At 38.3% G+C, this 20,627-nt stretch overlaps 4 protein-coding genes across 8 annotated transcripts; 1 reads left to right on the top strand and 3 right to left on the bottom strand.

Annotated features, from left to right (window-relative positions):
• Positions 1-2,362: 2,362 nt before the first annotated feature.
• Positions 2,363-5,474, bottom strand: LOC125206464 (alpha/beta-Hydrolases superfamily protein). The gene is made up of 11 exons (XM_048105715.2): positions 5,174-5,474; positions 4,479-4,554; positions 4,328-4,413; positions 4,060-4,153; positions 3,903-3,979; positions 3,629-3,756; positions 3,424-3,495; positions 3,206-3,276; positions 2,999-3,074; positions 2,715-2,858; positions 2,363-2,629 (listed from the first exon to the last, which is right to left on the bottom strand). Exons 1-11 carry the CDS (start codon positions 5,417-5,419, stop codon positions 2,590-2,592), a joined length of 1,110 nt encoding a protein of 369 aa, XP_047961672.2. The 5' UTR covers positions 5,420-5,474; the 3' UTR covers positions 2,363-2,589.
• Positions 5,475-6,565: 1,091 nt separating this feature from the next.
• Positions 6,566-15,711, top strand: LOC125207084 (protein FAR1-RELATED SEQUENCE 8-like). 5 transcript variants are annotated; one of them, XM_089061099.1, is made up of 4 exons: positions 6,566-6,698; positions 7,335-9,548; positions 13,985-14,829; positions 14,927-15,711. In XM_089061099.1, the coding sequence occupies exons 1-3, from the start codon at positions 6,630-6,632 to the stop codon at positions 14,069-14,071; spliced, it is 2,370 nt and encodes a 789-aa protein (XP_088917225.1). In that variant the 5' UTR covers positions 6,566-6,629; the 3' UTR covers positions 14,072-14,829; positions 14,927-15,711. The 5 variants fall into 5 exon arrangements, with proteins under 5 accessions (XP_088917225.1, XP_088917224.1, XP_088917223.1 ...); XM_089061098.1 differs by lacking the exons at positions 13,985-14,829; positions 14,927-15,711 and adding exons at positions 10,128-11,412; positions 11,487-11,642; XM_089061097.1 differs by lacking the exons at positions 13,985-14,829; positions 14,927-15,711 and adding exons at positions 10,128-10,735; positions 10,833-11,642.
• On the bottom strand, positions 9,747-11,379 carry LOC125207085 (anthocyanidin 3-O-glucosyltransferase 2-like). Its single transcript, XM_048106294.2, has one exon. It carries the CDS (start codon positions 11,377-11,379, stop codon positions 9,958-9,960), a length of 1,422 nt encoding a protein of 473 aa, XP_047962251.1. The 3' UTR covers positions 9,747-9,957.
• Positions 15,712-17,186: 1,475 nt separating the features above from the next.
• Positions 17,187-19,257, bottom strand: LOC125205704 (anthocyanidin 3-O-glucosyltransferase 2-like). The gene is made up of 2 exons (XM_048104774.2): positions 19,099-19,257; positions 17,187-18,723 (listed from the first exon to the last, which is right to left on the bottom strand). Exon 2 carries the CDS (start codon positions 18,714-18,716, stop codon positions 17,289-17,291), a length of 1,428 nt encoding a protein of 475 aa, XP_047960731.1. The 5' UTR covers positions 18,717-18,723; positions 19,099-19,257; the 3' UTR covers positions 17,187-17,288.
• Between the last annotated feature and the right edge of the window lie 1,370 nt (positions 19,258-20,627).

The raw sequence follows: 20,627 nt of genomic DNA on the forward strand, positions 1-20,627 counted from the left end.
TTGAAGAGTATCAAATATCAATTGCGTTATACTCCGTAGTAGTACAGTTATATTTACTTAAAATCAAGTTTCAATGAGTATAAATAATTAGTTGAAATTAGTTATTACAAAATGGGTCTGTATTAACTATTAAACAATGTGAGATATACATTTAAATAGTATTTATTTAAAGCTTGTCTTACATCGGTTTAGGGACATTTAATATGCTTGTATTTAAGTTACTACAAAGTTAATTATATTAGGAATGTGCACAGATGAGACAAATCATATTTTTTAATTTCTCAAGGAAAGAAGATGCAATATTTTATAGAATTACTTATTATACTGTACATGCTATATAGTATATACCATACCTTCAAATTTGGATAAATTTAAACAGTGTGGCTGTGACTTCAATTCGATATAAATAAGCAATCTAACAATTAAATATATTGGTTGTAGATTTGCACACCTATATAACTAGTGCACTACTGCAGTTCCAACATTAAGATTTTTGGCAACTACTAGCTAGCCTAGTTTAGGTTAATATTTTGATTGATTATTATTGACCCACTTATATTATAACCATTTCAAGCATACTACTAAATTAATGAGTAAATTACCAACGGGTCGTAGCGCAGTTGGCATCGTGGAACTATAGTGACTTTGAGGTCACGGGTTCAAACCCCGCCGAACAGAATTAATAGGCAAATTGCTATGAATTTTGATCAAATTCTTGATTAGTCATGCAGCTTTTAAAACCATAGGCAAGCTTTTAAAACCAACAGTAAAAACCAAGAATTTTAATACGTTTCTCAAAATTTCCACAAAGTGAAATTTTATTTAATGTAGCATATGAAAATTCAATGAGGTCAAGATCGACCATGAATTTTATCATTCTCAACACACTTAGCAAATAAACTCAACGCCATTAATTTGAAATATGTGTGCATCAAATTAACATCACGTTATAATAGGAAATTGGAACATTTCGTCACAAGAAAATTGAAAAAAAAAATGTTAAAATCCATAGTCTTAAAGACTATTTTTTGAACTTGTGAAACTAACTAGAATCTAATCAAAATTCATAGTTTTTCTAGCAATTTTTCCTAAATTAATCAACCTCTTGGGCAAGCAAACATGACAAAGAATTCAAGGAGACAGGCTAATTATTTAAATTTTGCATTTGTCAATATCTCATGTAACAATATAGCCGAACATTGGATAGTCCATGTCGAAAATATTCTTTAGTTTTATTTATATTCAATTTTTAAACCAATCGCAGAGTCATCATTATTATTGTTTTTGTTTAATCATGATCGTTTGACTTGGAATCTAAATCACTTTGTTTGCACCGTGCGGTCAAGCAATGAAATATTTAAAATGAAAAATTCCAAAAAGTCTTGGCGTTTTCTTAATTTTAAAATAATATCTTGAAGAATAATAGGAGTAGTACTAAAAGAGATGCTTTACTTATAAGAAGTCAAAGCCATGTTGCTCAGCAATATATTTAAGTAGTCAGAGGGACTTTATTATTATATGAAATTAAAGATTCGGCGAAAATAATTAGGCAAATAAAAATATACTGCTCCTTGGTTTCAGTTTGAGGAGACGAATATCATGGTCATTGTAATTTTTTAAGTTAATATGGAAAGGGATACTATGTTAAAATATTATTACAATTTAATACTCCCTTCATTTCGTCATAGTTGAAGCGAAATTTTTCGGCACGTAGTTTTAGAAATGAATATTGAGTGTGTTATATAAATAGATAAAAGAGTAAGAGAGAGGAAAATGTAGAGAGAATAAAGTTAAAGTGAATAAAGTAGAGAGAATAAAGTAAGAAAGAGAAAAAAGTTATCATATAAGGAAATGACTCAACTACAAAGAAACTTCTCGAAATGGTAAAAATGACTTGACTATAGTGAAACGGGAGGGAGTACTAATATTTTGCTTTTGCTTTGATTACAATTTTCCTTTTTGTGAAGTGGAAAGAAGCAATAAACACAATGTAGCATTGGAATCAAGATTACAGTTGACAGTTAGGAGTCTAGATATTATTCCTTTTTTTCAAAAACAATCAGATACTGCAATCTTTATTATAATTAAATTTCAGGTGGCAGTTTATAACACTACTTGATTAGAGCTATTTGGTTGTATTATGACCGGTCATAAAATATCGGAAAAACATTGAAAAAATTACAAAATTTGGTTAAATTCTGATTCGGCGAGTAATTTTGTAAAATAATTGGAAAACCGGGACGTTTGGATTTCCTTTTTTCAGTTTGCCCAATGCGAAAAAATAAGATCGTATAGTTGATGTCTATAAACCAAACGGTGTTGTTTATGTATGAATAAATGACATCGTTTAACTCATCGGCAGTAACGTCCACGGACAATTTCTCCCGGCTGTCTCAGATAGAATAACATACTTAATTTGTAGTACAAGAATGTATAGATTACTTGTTGCTTCTTTTTCCAGTTTCATACTTACACATATAGTATATCAATTTACAATCAATCATACTGACTGGGCTGCATCTACAGCAGATTTACATGGATGCCAACATATCCCTCCTTACTCAGTTGTAATGAGAGGCATTTTACTCTTCAGAAAAATACTCTCAAGGCGCCGACAACTTTCTCCGGCCTGCAAATATGAAATGTTGTTGAGAGGTAGGAAATGTTCGTGTTTGCAGTCTGCAGAAACTAATAGCTTGTGAGAGATTGTTTACCAGTCCTCCTGCGGCATGTGGCCTGCACCTTCGATCATCTGAAGCTTTACTCTATCTGTATTCCCTTTCTGGAATTCTTCAGCAACTGACTGCGGTAGATACTTGTCTGACAATCCCCAGGCAACCAGTATCGGCTTATCCCAGCTGAAGACACCATATGAAGTATATTTGAGAGAGTTGATCTTCGAAGAATTTACTTTTATGATCTAATATACTGAAGGTTAGTGCAATCAATCAGGAAGTATGAGACGACACACTGTTTAGTCAATTGTGTAGTAACGTACCTTCCAGATGCGAATCCAGCTGATACTCGGCTGTTAATATCTTTGATGTTAGCTCTTTTGGTAGCCTCAAGCAGAGCTGTAACATCAAAAGGAAATGAATCAGTGAAAACACAAGAAGCATATCTTTAGCCTATAATCTGTTTGTCTGTGTCGAACGGCTTGATAAGACAAAAGAAGCTACTATCGGTTTGGAATGATATTACAGACCAAATCCAGGGCCACTGCTAGAGAGGTATGGCAACCGATATACATCTGCCTTTTCCAGCTTCAAGGCATAGCTGCCATGAACATGTTCTTTATTAGTGAAAACACAGTAACATAATGTATATCTAACATCCAGATAAATCAAATCATAAGCAGGCATCTTTGTTGAAAGTAAAGGTTTGAGATCACATAAAATGGAAGAAAACTTTCTTGATACGTACGCGCTACCTGCTTCAATAAAACGCTCAGCCATAATTGCATTCTGGCAAGTAAATTCGCCAAGAAGCGGAATCCTGGAAATCAGCAAAGATGCAGATGGCATCTACTATCAGAAAACCAATAAATAAAACACACCAACATTAGGTAGTAAAGAAGAGGTTTGAGATGGTCGTCTTCATAGGCAAAAGATGCACGTAATCACAACACCTGAGCTGTTGAAATAACCCAGGAAGCGGTGATGAGGTCGTCAATGGTGTGTTCAGGATTGCAAGCTTTGACAATCTACTTTGATTTTTCAAAGCCCACGTCAATCCATACGATCCCACTACAAATCCCTGCAAGACGCAGGAACTCACGTAAAATTTAAGGTATGTTGGTAAAATTTGAAGACACGCTAAGAGTTTTATTGAGGAAACAAGACAAGATTCAACTGAGACACGAAACTTTATTAGGATATAGACAATGATTGTCAAGTCCAAACCTGAACTACTAGGTAAAAGGGTTCGGTAACCCCAAGAGTATCCAGTAATTTGTCAAACACGTCATGGAATTCTTTCTCTGCCAATTAAATTATCAGATTCTTGTTAACAATTCCATACAATCAAAAAATGAAATAAAGGATCGGTAAGTTGCAAAACCTGTGTAGTCAAATCCATATCCAGGCTGTGGCTTGTCGCTAAAACCAAATCCTATCCAGTCAGGTGCAAGGCAGTGGAACCCGGCATCCGACATCTACAGCATAATAGCCATAAAAATCAACAGAGACAAACAGGATTTGTTTAGCATTCAATGGTCACAAAAAGTCATAACCCCACCACTCATTTAGTGGCTGTAGTTGAACAAGCAAACATTGGCAACACTATGTTGCAAAATGTATGAACTTGGCCAGTAGATCACCAGCAGTACCTGAGACATAACAACTCGATAGCTGTATGACTGTGTTGGAGCACCGTGTAGAAACACGATGGTTCCACGCCCTCTTTCACGTGATCCTGCAAAGGAAAGGAACCAAATTATCAAATTTCAACTGAGAAAACATGTTGATGCGGTTTGTTACCTGTTTCTCTTACAAACCATCGAAAACCTCCAGATTTGATGATAGAGCCATAGTCCCTTCCCTTGTCTTCTATTCTCTTTCATAACAAATTAAATGACACGACATGCAAATGTTAGTTCACATCTCCAAATCATCACACAAAACTCTTAAGAGGATGGCGCCACCATTTGAAACATAACATCATCATTTTAAAAAACATAGACAGATTAACGGCTATCTGAAACATGATTTCACTTCATAACTTTAACTAATCCCTTCGTCCCATGCTGATAGGTCCACGGGTATTTTCATCTATGTCTAAAGAATCTATCCTACTACGATAGAACTACTTTTCCCTAAAAAAATCAAAAGAATAAATTTTTCAACAGATTAAGAAAACTCACAGTATTGGACTTAATTCCTCCTATTTTTTTTATACTAGTCAGTGCTTTTATATGGAAAAGTAGAGATGGATCCAAAATATAGCAAGTAATCTGCAATTGTAAGATGAACTAAAAGTCTGAAACAGATACAGTCCTCCCTTAGTTGCAAATAAAAAATCACCAGTAATTCATAATACTACTACATCAAACTGATTAAATTTCAACAATCTTCCTCCAATTAAGGCATGGAACAGCAATTGAATGAAGAGTTTCTTTCAACTATCTTCCTTCAAACTGGGAATTAATAATAGAAGAAATGGTAGTAATAATTACATAGAGCATTTGGCCGACATTCCCGTCCTCCGCAGGGGATTCCGGTAGCTGAATGGCGCTGCGGCTGGAAGGATTGTCGGTGACGAACCCAAACGGATTGAAAGCGGGTTCTTCGTCGTCGTTTTTAGAAGCCTCCACGATTATACGGGCGAATCGTTTCTGATTGGATAATTTACTGGAAGAGAAGGTGGAAATGGTTGGAGAGATGAGTGGAGGAGGAGGAGGAGGGAGGAGAGAGAAAGGCATAGCGGCGGCGGCGGTGGAGAGCAGGAGAGGTGTGGTGCAGCAAGTTAGGAATTTAACGACCACCACTAACTACTTTATTTTTCTGCTTTTATTTTATTTCAATTTCGTTCGGAAAATAAAATTTGTATATTGCCGATATTACCCTCCTTAGACAAGTCATTAAATTGACTCGAGACCATCGACACTGAGTAAACCGAGATTAATTTTAACACAAGGAAATAATGGGAACTTTATATACTACTACTAATACTAGTATTGTTCTCGATTAAGCATTAAAATAAATTTATAAATTAGGAATGTTATTAACTCATAATGGAATTTCTTTAAAAATCACATTACCTAGAGGATGAAGGTTTTTCTATTCGAGACCATCGACACTGAGTAAACCGAGATTAATTTTAACACAAGGAAATAATGGGAACTTTATATACTACTACTAATACTAGTATTGTTCTCGATTAAGCATTAAAATAAATTTATAAATTAGGAATGTTATTAACTCAAAACTTATGGATTGATCTAAATAGCTTGCTAAATTTATTTGGATATGGTCAAATATATTTTGACCGATTAAACTACAATCTGATTAGTCTATAACTTGAGTAGGACTGACTAAGAACCTGGTAGACTTGCCTAGTAGCTTAAATGTTCAATATCATGAGCCATCGTAATATATTAAATCATTGAACGACTCAGATTTATTAAACTTAACGTTATCATATGTCACACTATTAGTATTTATTCATGTTCGAGTTTAAGCATATATCCCAAAATTCTCATAATACTCTTTTACATTTTATAAATATACTAATTTGCGTTATTGTAAATCGTTTAATCACATGCTAATTTTATCATTATTTTCACAAATAATAATAGATATTTTACATTCCAACTCAACAAGACTGACTAATTAACCCACAGTCCGAGTAAGATTAACCCAAAACTAATGGACTAGCTTGTTTGACATCCATACGCCAAACCAAACACATGGAAATGATTCTAAACAAGTTTAGGGTAATTAAGCAGTACTTTTCTAAACTTTCATCAAATTATGGGATTTGAGAAATTGAAAACAAATTCAAAATTTTGTATAAAAATTGGAAAGCATTGGAAATACGAGGGCCTACAAATAAATTAAGCACACGAGCTACGGAAAATATACTAATCTATCAGACTTTGACGCAACCCAACGTCAACCTCTCCTCCACCAATGGCAGACGCCGCCGTATTTTCTCCCGCCGGTGACGGCCTATCGCCTAACTCCGGCATCGAAATCATCGTAAGGCTTTAATAGTCATTATATTTTTGTGCCGTTAATTCACCGCCCGAGGACTGTATCACCTCTCACTTACCCCCAATTCGGTGCCCTAATTTTTTTTCTTATTTGCTTCTCTACGAATTCCAAATATTGTTGCTTGGTTTTTCAGTACTTATAATTTTTTACTATCTTTTAACCTTTTCTTATGCATGCATTTTCTGTATGGTTCATCAATGTGAATTTGACGTATCAATCTCATTTATGTTCGCTGTGAAATTTTTGTTTCTGATTCTTTTATCTGCTGCATATCTCTGTAGAAACAGAAATTTTGAAATAATGTAACAGGTTGAAAACTATCATGTTTGTTTGCTAGATATCATAATGTGGATTGCAATAAGAGTCTGTGATTTTTGTGAAATCTATAGTGTATAAGCGGTGTATTCCGGCCAATACATATATGTGCATGTGTGATAGTGAAAATAATGCTTAGTGAATCCAGAGGTAGCCTAACTTTTTTGTTTTTGGAAGTATCTTTATAAGAAAAACACTATCTTGCTTGTGGTGCGACGACTTGCTCTAAGTAGTCTCACTCGGGTTTGGTTCTAGTGTCAGCTTAGTTTACTTTTTTGCTGCTGCTGCTGTTGTGTACTTGTGAAGGTGGATGAAACTTCTGAAAACAGTGAGGACCTTCTGGATGAAGGAGAGGAATGCTTCAAGATTGAAGCACGCGACCTTGGAAATGAAGACAGAAAAATACTTAAACTCAAGAACACTGATCTTGAGAATGCCATTGAACAAGTGCTTGGAAGTGAAGGAGCTGACCTTGAAAATGATGGCAAGCAGGTGCTCGGCATTCATAATGTGGATGAGAGTGAGCATGTGATCGAAATTGAGAGGAATGACCATGAGGGCAACTATGAGCAAATGCTTGAGATCCAAAGCAATGACAGGGACAGCAGCAGTGACCAAATGCTTGGTATTTCTGCCAATGGTGCTCAAAATGATCATACACTAGGAAAGTCTTATCTCCAACCTGTTGAGGGAATGGAGTTTGAATCATATGATGATGCCTATAACTTCTACAACTACTATGCCAAGGAGCTTGGATTCGGTATAAGGGTCAAATCTTCATGGACAAAACGTAATAGCAAAGAGAAGCGTGGGGCAGTACTCTGTTGCAACTGTGAGGGCTTCAAAACAATGAAAGAAGCGTGTACTCGAAGAAAGGAAACAAGGACAGGATGTCTGGCAATGATAAGGTTGAGGTTGGTGGAGTCAAACAGATGGAGATTGGATGAAGTAAAACTAGAACATAACCATTTATTTGATCATCAAAAGGCTCAAAACTCCCGGTCAAATAAGAAGATAGAAGCAGGGATCAAGAGGAAGTCGAGTTCTGCTGTTGATGTGGAAGTGAAAACAATTAAGCTTTATCGAACTCCAGCTCTCGATGCAGTAAATTATGGAAGCTCAAGTGAAGGAGGTTTCAGCCACCATACAGACCAGTTGAAACGTTTAAAATTTGGAAATGGTGATCTTGAAGTTATGCAAAATTATTTTCGTCAGGCACAGCTTGCTGACCCAAACTTCTTTTATGTTATGGATTTAAACGATGAAGGGTATGTAAGGAATGTTTTCTGGATCGATTCCAGGTCAAGGGCTGCCTATGGCTATTTTAGTGACGTGGTAGTTGTTGACTCAACATGCCTGTCAAAAAAGCACAATATTCCGCTGCTCTCATTCAGTGGACTGAATCACCATGGTCAATCTGTGTTAATGGGTTGTGGGTTGCTCGCTGAAGAAACCTTTGAGACTTATGTTTGGCTGATGAGAGCATGGCTGACATGTATGTTTGGACGTCCTCCACAAACTATAATCACGGACCAATGCAAGGCACTGCAGGGTGCAATCTCTGAAGTTTTCCCAAGGGCTCATCATTGTCTCCATTTACCCCTTGTGATGCAGAGCATTCACGAAAGGTTAGGGGAGGTGGGGGAGTCGCAAGTGTTTCAAACAGTATTAAACCGAACAGTGTACAGCACAACAAAGATAGAAGAATTTGAAACAGGCTGGGAGGAGATGATTCAACATTTTTCCATGAGCGATCATGAATGGCTCAACAGCTTGTACGAAGACCGAGAAAGATGGGCCCCGGTTTACTTTAAAAACTCCATTTTTGCCGGAATATTTACTTATCAGCCCGGTGAATACACAAATCCGTTTTTCCATGGCTATTTAGATGATCAAACGAGCTGGACTGAATTCTTCAAGGTATACGAATCACTTCAACAAAAAATGATCCAGAGGGAGGCTCTTGATGATATTGAGTCGAGAGAGTTTAGACCAGTGTTAAGCACGAGATGCAGTTATGAGACGCAGGTCTGTGAACTGTATACCAAAGAGATATTCTTGAAGTTCCAAGAAGAAGTGGCGCTGATGCATGGTTGTTTCAGTGTTACTCACGTTCATGTGAACGGGCCAATAATAACATATATGGTTAAAGAACGAAATGATGGAGGAGATGCAATGGAGGCTCATAACTTTGAAGTTGTATATGATAAAGTTGGGATGGAGGTTCGCTGCATTTGTTGCTGCTTCAGTTTCAGAGGATATTTATGCAGGCATGCATTGACCGTCCTCAACTACAACAGTACAGAGGAGATCCCCGGCCAGTACATCTTGACGCGGTGGAGGAAGGACGTGAAACGCCTATACATTCCTAATATTGGCTCCAACAATATCGACATCAGCAATCCTGTGCAATGGCACGAGCATCTGTACAGGCGCGCCATGCACGTGGTTGCGGAAGGAATGGCTTCGCCAGAGCATCATATGGTTGCCTGGCAAGCATTTAAGGAATCGCTCAATAAGGTAAGGCTTGCTGCAGAGAAACCTGTGTAGTGTAGAGTAGCAATATAGGGAATGGCAATCATGAAATCTTGCCAAATTGTATATACATTGATTGTCTTTGTTCTTGATGATACACAGAATAGTTTTTATACACAGTGGCTGAATTGTATTGTCTTAACCTCCAATTACTAGTAATTCAACAATAATAAAAAAAACAAGTTCCCCAAATCCAAAATTCATTCAGTTCATATGTATATACTCCTAATACAATGACTAACACAGTGTAGAGAACCAAGACTGGGATTCAGGACATTATCCAATTCAATGAACCTAATACAATTCTAATACAATTCATATGTGTAGCTTCTTGCAAATGCTATTATTGAGAACTCTCAATCTAGTAGGTTCGCTTCACCGGACAGGCTACACATCAATGAGTGTTATCCATGACATTATCGAGTAGACGGCCTAAGAAGTTATAAGATGAGCCTCCTTCCACAAGGGCCACTCTGCTCTTGTCATGCAGCTCTTTCACCTTCAGTCGGATCTTGTTTTCTGGGTCCATCAGCTGCCTAATTGCACTCTCTATCGTTCCTGCAGACACAATCACACCACTATCCTTCCTGTAGTCAATCTTGATCTCAACGGCCATTTCATACTCTTTGACTAGCTGGAATGCATTGGCCTGCTGCTCTGCAAACAGCGGCCATGCTGCTACAGGCACTCCGCACCACACACTTTCCAGAATCGAGTTCCACCCACAGTGCGACACAAATACTCCCACAGCAGGGTGAGACAGCACAGCCATCTGGGGTGCCCACCCGATCACCTTCCCGATTCCATTAGTAGTTCTGAGGAACCCTTCAGGCAATACTTGTTCAGGGTCCTCATATTCCCCTGGAAACTCAATTGTACCTTCAGGAGGTGGCTTTCTCAACGACCACAGAAACCGGACTCCACTCTGCTCCAGCGCAGTAGCAATTTCCTTCACCTGATCGCCCTCAAAACTTCCATTGGTGCCAAAGCAGAGAAACACGACTGATGAATGGGGCTGCTCGTCCAGCCACGCGATGATCTCCTCACGCTTCCTCTTGTTCTCATCAGTTTCTTCACCTCCCCCTTGAATCATCGGCCCTAATGGATAAACAGGTGGAATTCTGGGATCAGCAGAGAGCGAGCTAATTGCGTGGTGCTCGAATTCAAGAAAGGTGTTGACGATGATCCCTCTGCTCTCTCTGTATCTTCTGATAAAATCTAGAAAACCAGTCTCCTTGTCGAATACTCTAGCAGGCCACACTTTTGCAGGTACTGGATTAACATAAGTCGGAATAGAGATCTCCACATCGGAATCCTCGTACTCTTTCAAGTTTTTGCCATGATCATCTCTCAAGCTCTGGAGGTGCAACATAAGCCCAAGAGGAGCTGATCCACTGGGGAAGAAGATGTAAGCCGGGGCGCAGAGCTCATTAGCCACATCAATCATGGGAGTGCAGAACATGTCGAGCACGAAACCAGCAAGTCTCCCTTTCTGGCTCTCCATCATCTCCACCACTGCATCTCTGGCCAGACCCTTCTGGCTCTCCAAGAACAGAAGCGTATGGTTCTTGGCTCCGATCAACCCTGATGTGATGGAATTGTTTTCTTGCAGGTGTAGGAAGTTGATCCGAGGGTGGGGCGAATTGTTAGTGTAGGAACTGATCTTGGTGTCCATGGGAAGTTTCATAAGTAGGATGGTGATGGAGAGGCGGTCGTTTCGATCGGCGAGGAGCTTGGCAGTGTCAACTGCTGACACCAGGTGGCTCATTACAGGGAATGGAATGAACACCAAGGTTGTTTTGGCATCTGCAGACATCTTTTCTTTGCTGGCAATTTCAAGTGTTAAAAGGTTTGAAGTTATTATATGAGTACTCCATAAGATATACTCCACTAGTAGTATTTGAATAGTCATAATTTATGCAGAAAGCATTGCTGTCGATCAGTCAATGGAGTCATGGTACATGTATTATTGCACACTATAGAGATGAGTCAAAGTGTAGCACCCCAGACTTTTCCTCTCAATCTATATCTGAAAGAACGTTACGTCTAATATTGTTTTAAGCCGAAATTTTACCTTTATTTATTTTCTACTATGATTAATGGAATAGGCATAAGTTTTAATAAAAATTGGACCAAGAACTATTTTATTCTTTTACCAGCCCATTTCATATCCAATTATTTTTGAGCAGTTTCCACTTTGCTAAATTTTTCTCAACACCAATCTGTTACAACCATCCTTCAAAATCTCAACTATCTTACATATTTCACGTTCCCACAATCTGGCACCACATTCATTCAATATGAAAGTATCATAAAATAGAGCTAACAAAACGAAGTTGATGATTTGAAGAATCAAGCACAGTTTAATTGGTAATGCGTAGTAGTAGTAGGAGTACAATTTATAAGAGAGTCAATGTAAAAAAATAAAAGAAAAGTTGGTAAACTATACGATAAAACAACAATAATATGATGAGTATTCGGTTGGCTAATAAACCAATAGTAGAAAATAAATGTATCAAAATTCATACACATTATATTGACACAGCAAATTTTCTCAACTCACTACTAATTATAAATCAATTAAGATTAAAAAAACATGAATTTGGATGTGTGGTTGATTGCGCACAACGAGCCATAATCGTATTCACGAAGAGCACGGTAACATGAATTCCTGGTGAGATTACACTTGCTAGAGCAGTATCAGGTTGTAAGGGGATTGAGTTGATGATACAAAATAATAGAGCGCCAAGTTGTTGATTTGAAGAAATAAAATTCGTTACCTTAATAGGAGTGCAACTGTTCCATCTTCAACTTTGTTTCCACCCAAACGAAGAAAAGGAGATAAAAGTAATGGTAAAAATGAGGGTATGGGAAGAAGCGGTTATCAAGGAGTGGGGAAGTTTTCAGTACCGCAGCTCCATAAATATGTAATTACAAAAAGAATTCTTCAGCTTTTATAACTAAAATCACGTTGCCTTTTAGTAAAAAAAACATAATTTTATTTAAATAATACTCCCTCCGCCCGCAAATAAGAGTCCCGTTTTTCCATTTTAATCCGTCCGCGAATAAGAGTCCCGGTTCACTTTTACCATAAATGTTAATAGGGTCCCACATTCCACTAACTCATTCCACTCACATTTCATTTAAAACTAATATATACAAGTGAGACCCATTTTCTACCCATTTTTCTTCATTTCTTAAAATCCGTGCCGCTGTAAAATAAGACTCCTAATTAAGTAGTACTACTATCTATTTTAAAATGATATTTCCTTAAATATCCCAAAAGTCACATTTTATATGTTGTATAGATATAAAATGGGATTCCTAATAGAGTAGTATCTATTTTAAAATGAAAAAATGGAACTCCTAATAGAGTAGTATCTATTTTAAAATGATATTCCCTCCGTTTTATAGTAATGGAGACAAAACTTTTCGTCACGGAGATTAAGAAAAATTGTGTTAGGTGAGTTAAGTAAAGAGAGAATAAAGTGAAAAATGAAAAAAGGTAGAGAGATGAAGATAGAAAAAAGTAAGAGAGAGTAAATTAGGTGTGGAAAAATGTGTTGACTTTTACTAAAAAGGGAAATTACTCTATTACTATGGAACGGAGGGAGTATTTCCTTAAATATCCTAAAACTCACCTTTTATATATTGTATAGATTAGATATGGAATAATAATCTCTCTTCGCTCTACAGAAGGTGTAATTTCTTCGGAATTTTCTGTGTATGTGATCTGCCAACCACATGTTTGGGAAAATTCCGCATCGGTAAGATCCTTTCTCTCCTTAGATATATTTATTTTTCTGCATTGTTTAAATAGTATTAGTTAGTTTCTCCATCTGGATATACCCTCTCTTACAATCTTCTTGTTGCCAGTTACTAGTTATTCAACAATCAAAATAAACAAGTTCGCCTAAATGCATTCAATTCCCGAGTTTAAAAAAAGAGTGAGATTCATGAAATGCTGCTTAATCAAATGCTATTTATGGGAACTCTAATTGGAACCAAGACTCTTGCCAAATTGTATATACATTGATTGTCTTTGTTCTTGATGATACACATTGGCTGAATTGTTATTGTCTTAAACATCTTGAATTAGTCATTGGCATTATTAGCATTACGAAAGTTTGCCATAATAGAAAAACGGAATCGTCAGGGTCATCCTAGGCCCGACTCTAACCTGAGTCCTTCCAGGCTCGACCCTAACTAGGGCTCATCCAGACCCGAACATGGGCTAGTTTCTGTAGATAGATATACCCTATTTTACTCTCTACTTATGTCCAATTACTAGTAATTCAACAATCAAAAGAAACAAGATTGCCAAAACCAAAATGCATTCGATTCATATGCATATAATACAATGAGAACCTCTAACACAAGTGTAGAGAAACAAGACTGAGATTTAGGAAATGCTGTTTCAGTTTCTTGCAAATGCTATGACTGGGAGCTCTCAATCTAGTACATTCACTTCACCAGACAGGCTAGACTTCAATGAGTATTATCCATGACATTTTCTATCAGATGACCTAAGAAGTTATAGGACGAGCCTCCTTCTTCAAGGGCCAGTCTACTCTTGTTGTGCAGCTCTTTCACTTTAAGTCGGATCTTGTTCTCCGGGTCCATTAGCTGCCTAATTGCACTCTCTATCGTTCCTGCACCCACAATAACATTACTTTCCTTCCTGTAATCAATTTTGATCTCAACCGCCATTTCGAACTCTTTGACTAGCAGGAATGCATTGGTCTGCTGCTCTGCATACAGCGGCCATGCTGCCACAGGCACTCCACACCACACACTTTCCAGAGTCGAGTTCCATCCACAGTGCGACACAAATCCTCCCACAGCAGGGTGAGACAGCACAGCCAACTGGGGGGCCCACCCGATCACCTTCCCGATTCCATTAGTATTTCTGAGGAACCCTTCTGGCAGTACTTGTTCAGGGTCCTCATATTCCCCTGGAAACTCAATTGTACCTTCAGGAGGTGGCTTTCTCAATGACCACAGAAACCGGACTCCACTCTGCTCCAGCGCAGTAGCAATTTCCTTCACCTGATCGCCCTCAAAACTTCCGTTGGTGCCAAAGCAGAGGAACACAACTGATGAATGGGGCTGTTTGTCCAGCCATGCAGTGATCTCCTCACGCCTCCTCTTGTTCTCATCAGTTTCTTCACCTCCCCCTTGAATCATCGGCCCTAATGGATAAACTGGTGGAATTCTGGCATCAGCAGAGAGCGAGCTAATTGCGTGGTGCTCGAGTTCAAGAAAGGTGTTGACGATGATCCCTCTGCTCTCTCTGTACCTTCTGACAAAATCTAGAAAACCAGTCTCCTTGTCGAATACTTTAGCAGGCCACACTTTTGCAGGTACTGGATTAACATAAGTCGGAATGCAGATCTCCACATCTGAATCCTCGTACTCTTTCAAGTTTTTGCCATGATCGTCGCTCAAGCTCTGGAGGTGCAACACAAGCCCAAGAAAAGCTGATCCACTGGGGAAGAAGATGTAAGCTGGGGCACCGAGCTCATTAGCCACATCAATCATGGGAGTGCAGAACATGTCGAGCACGAAACCAGCAAGTCTCCCTTTCTGGCTCTCCATCATCTCCGCCACTGCATCTCTGGCCAGACCCTTCTGGCTCTCCACGAACAGAAGCGTCCGGTTCTTGGCTCCGATCAACCCTGATGTGACAGACTTGTTTTCTTGCAGGTGTAGGAAGTTGATCCGTGGGTGGGGAGAATTGTTAGTGTATGAACTGATCTTGGTGTCCACGGGAAGCTTCATAAGTAGGATGGTAATGGAGAGGCGGTCGTCTCGATCGGCGAGGAGCTTCGCAGTGTCTACTGCTGACACCAGGTGGCTCATTATAGGGAATGGAATGAACACCAAGGTTGCTTTGGCATCTGCAGTCATCTTTTCTTGGCTGACAACAAATTTAGTGGAATTTTAAGTGTTTATAGGTTTGAAGTTATTACATGGAGTATTTATATGATGTAGTAATATACTGTATTAAGTTTTTGAATAGTCATAATTCTTAGGAAGTAAGTATTGGATAAACGTCATGGCTTTGCTGTCAATGGAGTCATTGTATATGTATTATTGCTCATTTCAGAGATGGGTCAAAGGGAAGTCGTTGTCTCTATTTATTTAATTATTGCTTTATCTAATTCCAACACCTTCACAGAACATCTTGAGAGCAGCAGCCAGAGTGATGCCAAGCAGTAATCTTCTTTTTTCTACCTTTTTCTGTTACTTTTACACTTTTTTTTTATTTAATAAATTCATTAGATTAGTTTTCTTGTACATATTTTGCTTTGCATCAGTTTTCTGTAATTAAATATACACTCTTTTACTCCACTTACTAGTAGTTCATGAATCCAAAGTTACAACACCAAAATGCAGTTGCTGTGAATAATAGCACTTTCACTAGAACAGAAAATGCTATTTTAGCTTCTGGTAAATGTTAAGTATTCTGACTAGAACTAGTTCATGGGACTCATAGCGAAGAACTTACATTCATTAAGCCATTCACTTCACCAACTATGCTACTACTAAAGGACGAATCTCCGAGAGTAATCATCCATGACATTTTCGAGTAGATGACCTAAGAAGGTATAGGACGAGCCACCTTCCACAAGGGGTGTCCTACTACTGCCGTGCACCTCTTTCACCTAAGTCGGATCTTGTTCTCCGGTTCCTCCTGCCTGATTGCATTCTCTATTTTCCTGCAGGCACAATCACATCAGTATTCTTCCTGTAGTCCATCTTGATCTCAATGGCCATTTCAAACTCTTTCACTAGAAGGAATGCATTGGCCTGCTGTTCTGCATACAAATGGAACCATCCACAGGTCCAAAGCAGAAGAGCACCACTAATGAGTGTGGTTGTTCATTCAGCCACGCGATGATTTCCTAGTACTTCCACATGTCCTTATCAGTTTCTTCACCTCCCCCTTGAATCGTTGGGCCTATGGTGGGAGTTTCTCATCAGCAGAGAGTGAGTTAATTACGTGGGGCTTGAATTCAAGAAATGTATTTATCACAAACCCTCTGCTCTCCTTGTTCCTTCTTACAAATGATTTTGAGTTGGGCCAGCAGGCCACACTTTTGCAGGTACAGGATGGACATGAGTCGGGATAGAGACCTCCGCATCTGAATCCTCGTACTCTCTCATGTCCCGCTGCGATGATCATGCAAGCTCTGGAGATGCCCAAAAGAAGCTGATCCACATTAGCCAGATCAATCATGGGAGTGCAGAACATGTTGAGTCTCTAATTCGTGGACTTAATTTGCTCGAGTTTGAGAATTGGCATCCGTGATCGAATTCAGGTTAGCTGCTTAGTTAATCTTACAGTTAATTTTAAAATACAGATTAAATATTAAATTAAGCTTGGTGATTTCACCTTACTGCAGGGGTTGTTTCTTCGGAAGTTTCTCTGGTATTATGTCACATGCCAACCATATTTGTGAAAATTCCCATCCGCCGCTGCTCTAAGTTTGTAAGCGTCTTTCTCTCCTTCGATTTATTCATTTTTCTGTTTTGTTTTAATATATTAAGTTAGTTTCTGTAGTTAGATATACCCTCTTTCACTCTCTACTAGTAATACAGACAATCAAAAGAAACAAGTTCGCCAAAATGCATTCAATTCATATAATTTAAAACAAGACTGTGATTCAGGAAATACTGTTTTAGCTTCTTGCAAAAGCTGTTCACCAGACAGGCTAAACTTCAATGAGCATTATCCATGATATCTTCGAGTAGACGACCTAAGAAGTTATAGGACGAGCCTCCTTCTACTAGGGCCGCTCTAGTCTTGTCATGCACCTCTTTCACCTTAAGTCGAATCTTGTTCTCCGGGTCCATCAGCTGCCTGATTGCACGCTCTATCGTTCCTGCGGCCACAATCTCACCACCATCCTTCTTCCTGTAGTCAATCTTGATCTCAATGGCCATTTCAAAATCTTTGACTAGCTGGAACGCATTGACCTGCTGCTCTGCAAACAGCGGCCATGCTGCCATAGGCACTCCACACCACACACTTTCCAGAGTCGAGTTCCACCCGCAGTGCGACACAAATCCTCCCACAGCAGGGTGAGACAGCACAGCCATCTGGGGTGCCCAACCGATCACCTTCCCGATTCCAGTAGTAATTCTGAGGAACCCTTCTGGCAATGCTTGTTCAGGGTTCTCATATTCCCCTGGAAACTCAATTGTACCTTCAGGAGGTGGCTTTCTCAACGACCACAGAAACCGGACTCCACTCTTCTCCAGCGCAGTAGCAATTTCCTTTACCTGATCGCCCTCGAAACTACCTCGGGTTCCAAAGCAGAGAAACAAGACTGATGAATGGGGTTGTTTGTCCAGCCACGCAATGATCTCCTCATGCTTCCGCTTGTTCTCCTCATTTTCTTCACCTCCCCCTTGAATCATTGGCCCTACTGGATAAACCGGTGGGACTCTTGCATCAGCAGATAGCGAGCTAATTGCGTGGTGCTCGAATTCAAGAAAGGTGTTTACTATGATCCCTCTGGTCTCTCTGTACCTTCTGGCACATTCTAGAAAACCAGTTTCATTGTCGAATACTTTAATAGGCCACACTTTTGCAGGTACTGAATTAACATAAGTTGGGATAGAGATCTTCTCATCTGAATCCTCATACTCTTTCATGTTTTTGCCATGATCATCTCTCAAGCTCTGGAGATGAAACATAAGCCCAAGAGTAGCTGATCCACTGGGGAAGAAGATGTAAGCCGGGGCGCCGAGCTCATTCGCCACATCAATCATGGGAGTGCAGAACATGTCGAGCACGAACCCAGCAAGTTTCCCTTTCTGGCTTTCCATCATCTCCGCCACAACATCTCTGACCAGACCCTTATGGCTCTCCGCGAACAGAAATGCCCAGTTCTTGTCTCCCATCGACCCTGATGCGACGGACTTGTTTTCTTGCAGTTGTAGGAAGTTAATCTGAGGGTGGGGTGATTTGGTAGTGTAGGAACTGATCTTGGTGTCCACGGTCCGCTTCATAATTAGGATGGTAATGTAGAGACGGTTGTCTCGATCGGCAAGGAGCTTGGCAAAGTCTACTGCTGACACCAGGTGGCTCATTATAGGGAAAGGAATGAACACCAGGGTTTTTTTGGCATCTGCAGACATCATTTCTTTGCTGGAAGAACAAGAGAGAGAACAAATTTGGTGGAATGTCAAGTGAAAATAAAATATATGTGTAGATGTAATAATATAGTCAGAATTCACAGGCAAACGTCATGGCTTTGCTGTCAATAGAGTTTCTTCAGTTAGTATCCACTTAGGACTTTACTCAATCAAGAAAGCCTAAACATTCACAAACTCCCTCAAGACTCCTATTTACAACACTAACATTTAAAGTTGACGAGATCTTTAATTTAGAGATTATTTTTAGAATTCATTACATGCATGACTTATATGATAAGGATTCAAGAACTATCATCAATGATAAAGATTGTGTGCAAGAGTCATGTTAATTGATTAATCACATGGTAAAGATATAGAAATTCGTTACCTGAAAAAGGAACTCTGTGTGAGAGGCGTAGAAATGGGCAGCGCCGGAGGAGAGGAGCCACTGAGTGAGGAGGGCGTTGGAGGAGGGGAGGGACTGAGTGAGGGTGGTTCTCCAACTTTATAAGGGGCTGGTAAATGGTTCTTGCAATAATTACAAGGGGATGTTAGAATCTAATTTGTAGAAATACAGCTATTAATTATATAATGAGGACAAGAGTTTGGTGCCAACCTTTTGTCTGAACCCATAAAGAATCTAAATTTAGGGTGTGTTTGATAAGTGTTTTTTTTTTTCTTTTTTTTTTAATTTTATTTTATAAGAGATGGCATATATATGAAACAATAATTTATTTGAGAAAAAAAGTAATTTATTTATGTATATTATTAAAAAGTATAGACATATATATATAGTATAGGGAACGTGCATAATATTATAGTATTTGTGTATAACGTTTTAAAATTTATTTAAACTATAAAATGTAATTATTGCATACTTTAATTCAAATTTAAAAAATAATAGAGAAATAATTCAAATATAAAAATAAAAATTTGAAAATGAGGCAAAGACTAATAAAGTGTTTTTAATTTGTTAACTAATTATATTTATTATCTTAATATTTAAATAACACATCAAAATGACTAATATAATCTTGTTTTGGTTGTACAAAATTTGGTTGTTTATCATTACTCTATCTGAAATGAGGTGCGTTATATTGCTAACTATTTAAGTTGTTAACTCTGCTAACTCATCAATATAGTATATAAAAAATGTCAACACGGTGACATCAAAATGCCAACACATAATATCAACACATTATATTGAAGCTTAATAAAATTATGTGTTGACATTTTAATATCATAGTGTTGATATTTTTAATACACTGCATTGATGAGTTAGCAAGTTAACAGAAAGTTAGCGATTGCTATCTGAAATTAGTTGCAAGGGTAGACAACTTGAATCGGTTCTCAAGCGATCACCCAACAAAAATTGCATACCATAATATAATTGGTAGCTCATCGATTATGTACAGCAAGTGTCCCATACTCCCGTCCCGACAACCAATTAATGTGTCACCATTTTTTGTTTTAAAATTATTAAAGTAGGCCCTTGAAGCTCATTTAATGGGCTAATTTGTTGGGCCAAAAGAAGATGTAGTACTATAATATATTGAGCTATCTTAAGAAAGCCCATATGCGGTTCAAATGTAGTACTCCCTCCATCCGCTAATAGGAGTCCTACTTCTCTCTTTCTCTCTGGCATGAGTTTTAAGAAAATATTAAGAAAAACGGATGAAAGAAAGTTAGTTAGTCCCACTTGTATATGGTACTCTCTTCATCCCATTGAATATGACTCAATTTTCTTTTTAGTTTGTCCCAATCAAAATGACCAATTACTAAAGATGGAAACACCTTTTATCTCCACTATTTCATCTTTTACTTTACTCTCTCCACTTAACATATAAAATAAAATAAAGTTGCATAAAATCAAGTGTCCCTAAGAAGGAGTCATCTTCCTTAGGATTGAGGGAGTAT

Source organism: Salvia hispanica, chromosome 6 (assembly GCF_029641045.1).
Source record: "Salvia hispanica isolate PSC_SH4W2 chromosome 6, Shi_PSC_v1, whole genome shotgun sequence".
NCBI lineage: Eukaryota > Viridiplantae > Streptophyta > Magnoliopsida > Lamiales > Lamiaceae > Salvia > Salvia hispanica.

Bases quoted from the DNA above. Each gene is read 5' to 3' on its own strand.
- LOC125207085 (XM_048106294.2), bottom strand. From the start codon at position 11,379: ATGTCTGCAGATGCCAAAACAACCTTGGTGTTCATTCCATTCCCTGTA.
- LOC125207084 (XM_089061099.1), top strand. From the start codon at position 6,630: ATGGCAGACGCCGCCGTATTTTCTCCCGCCGGTGACGGCCTATCGCCT. The intron at 6,699-7,334 runs GTAAGGCTTTAA...GTACTTGTGAAG, and splicing joins ACTCCGGCATCGAAATCATC to GTGGATGAAACTTCTGAAAA. The intron at 9,549-13,984 runs GTAAGGCTTGCT...ATGCTGTTTCAG, and splicing joins TTAAGGAATCGCTCAATAAG to TTTCTTGCAAATGCTATGAC.
- LOC125206464 (XM_048105715.2), bottom strand. From the start codon at position 5,419: ATGCCTTTCTCTCTCCTCCCTCCTCCTCCTCCTCCACTCATCTCTCCA. The intron at 3,075-3,205 runs GTCTGTAATATC...TTGATGTTACAG, and splicing joins TAGCAGTGGCCCTGGATTTG to CTCTGCTTGAGGCTACCAAA. The intron at 2,630-2,714 runs GTAAACAATCTC...TCATATTTGCAG, and splicing joins CACATGCCGCAGGAGGACTG to GCCGGAGAAAGTTGTCGGCG.
- LOC125205704 (XM_048104774.2), bottom strand. From the start codon at position 18,716: ATGATGTCTGCAGATGCCAAAAAAACCCTGGTGTTCATTCCTTTCCCT.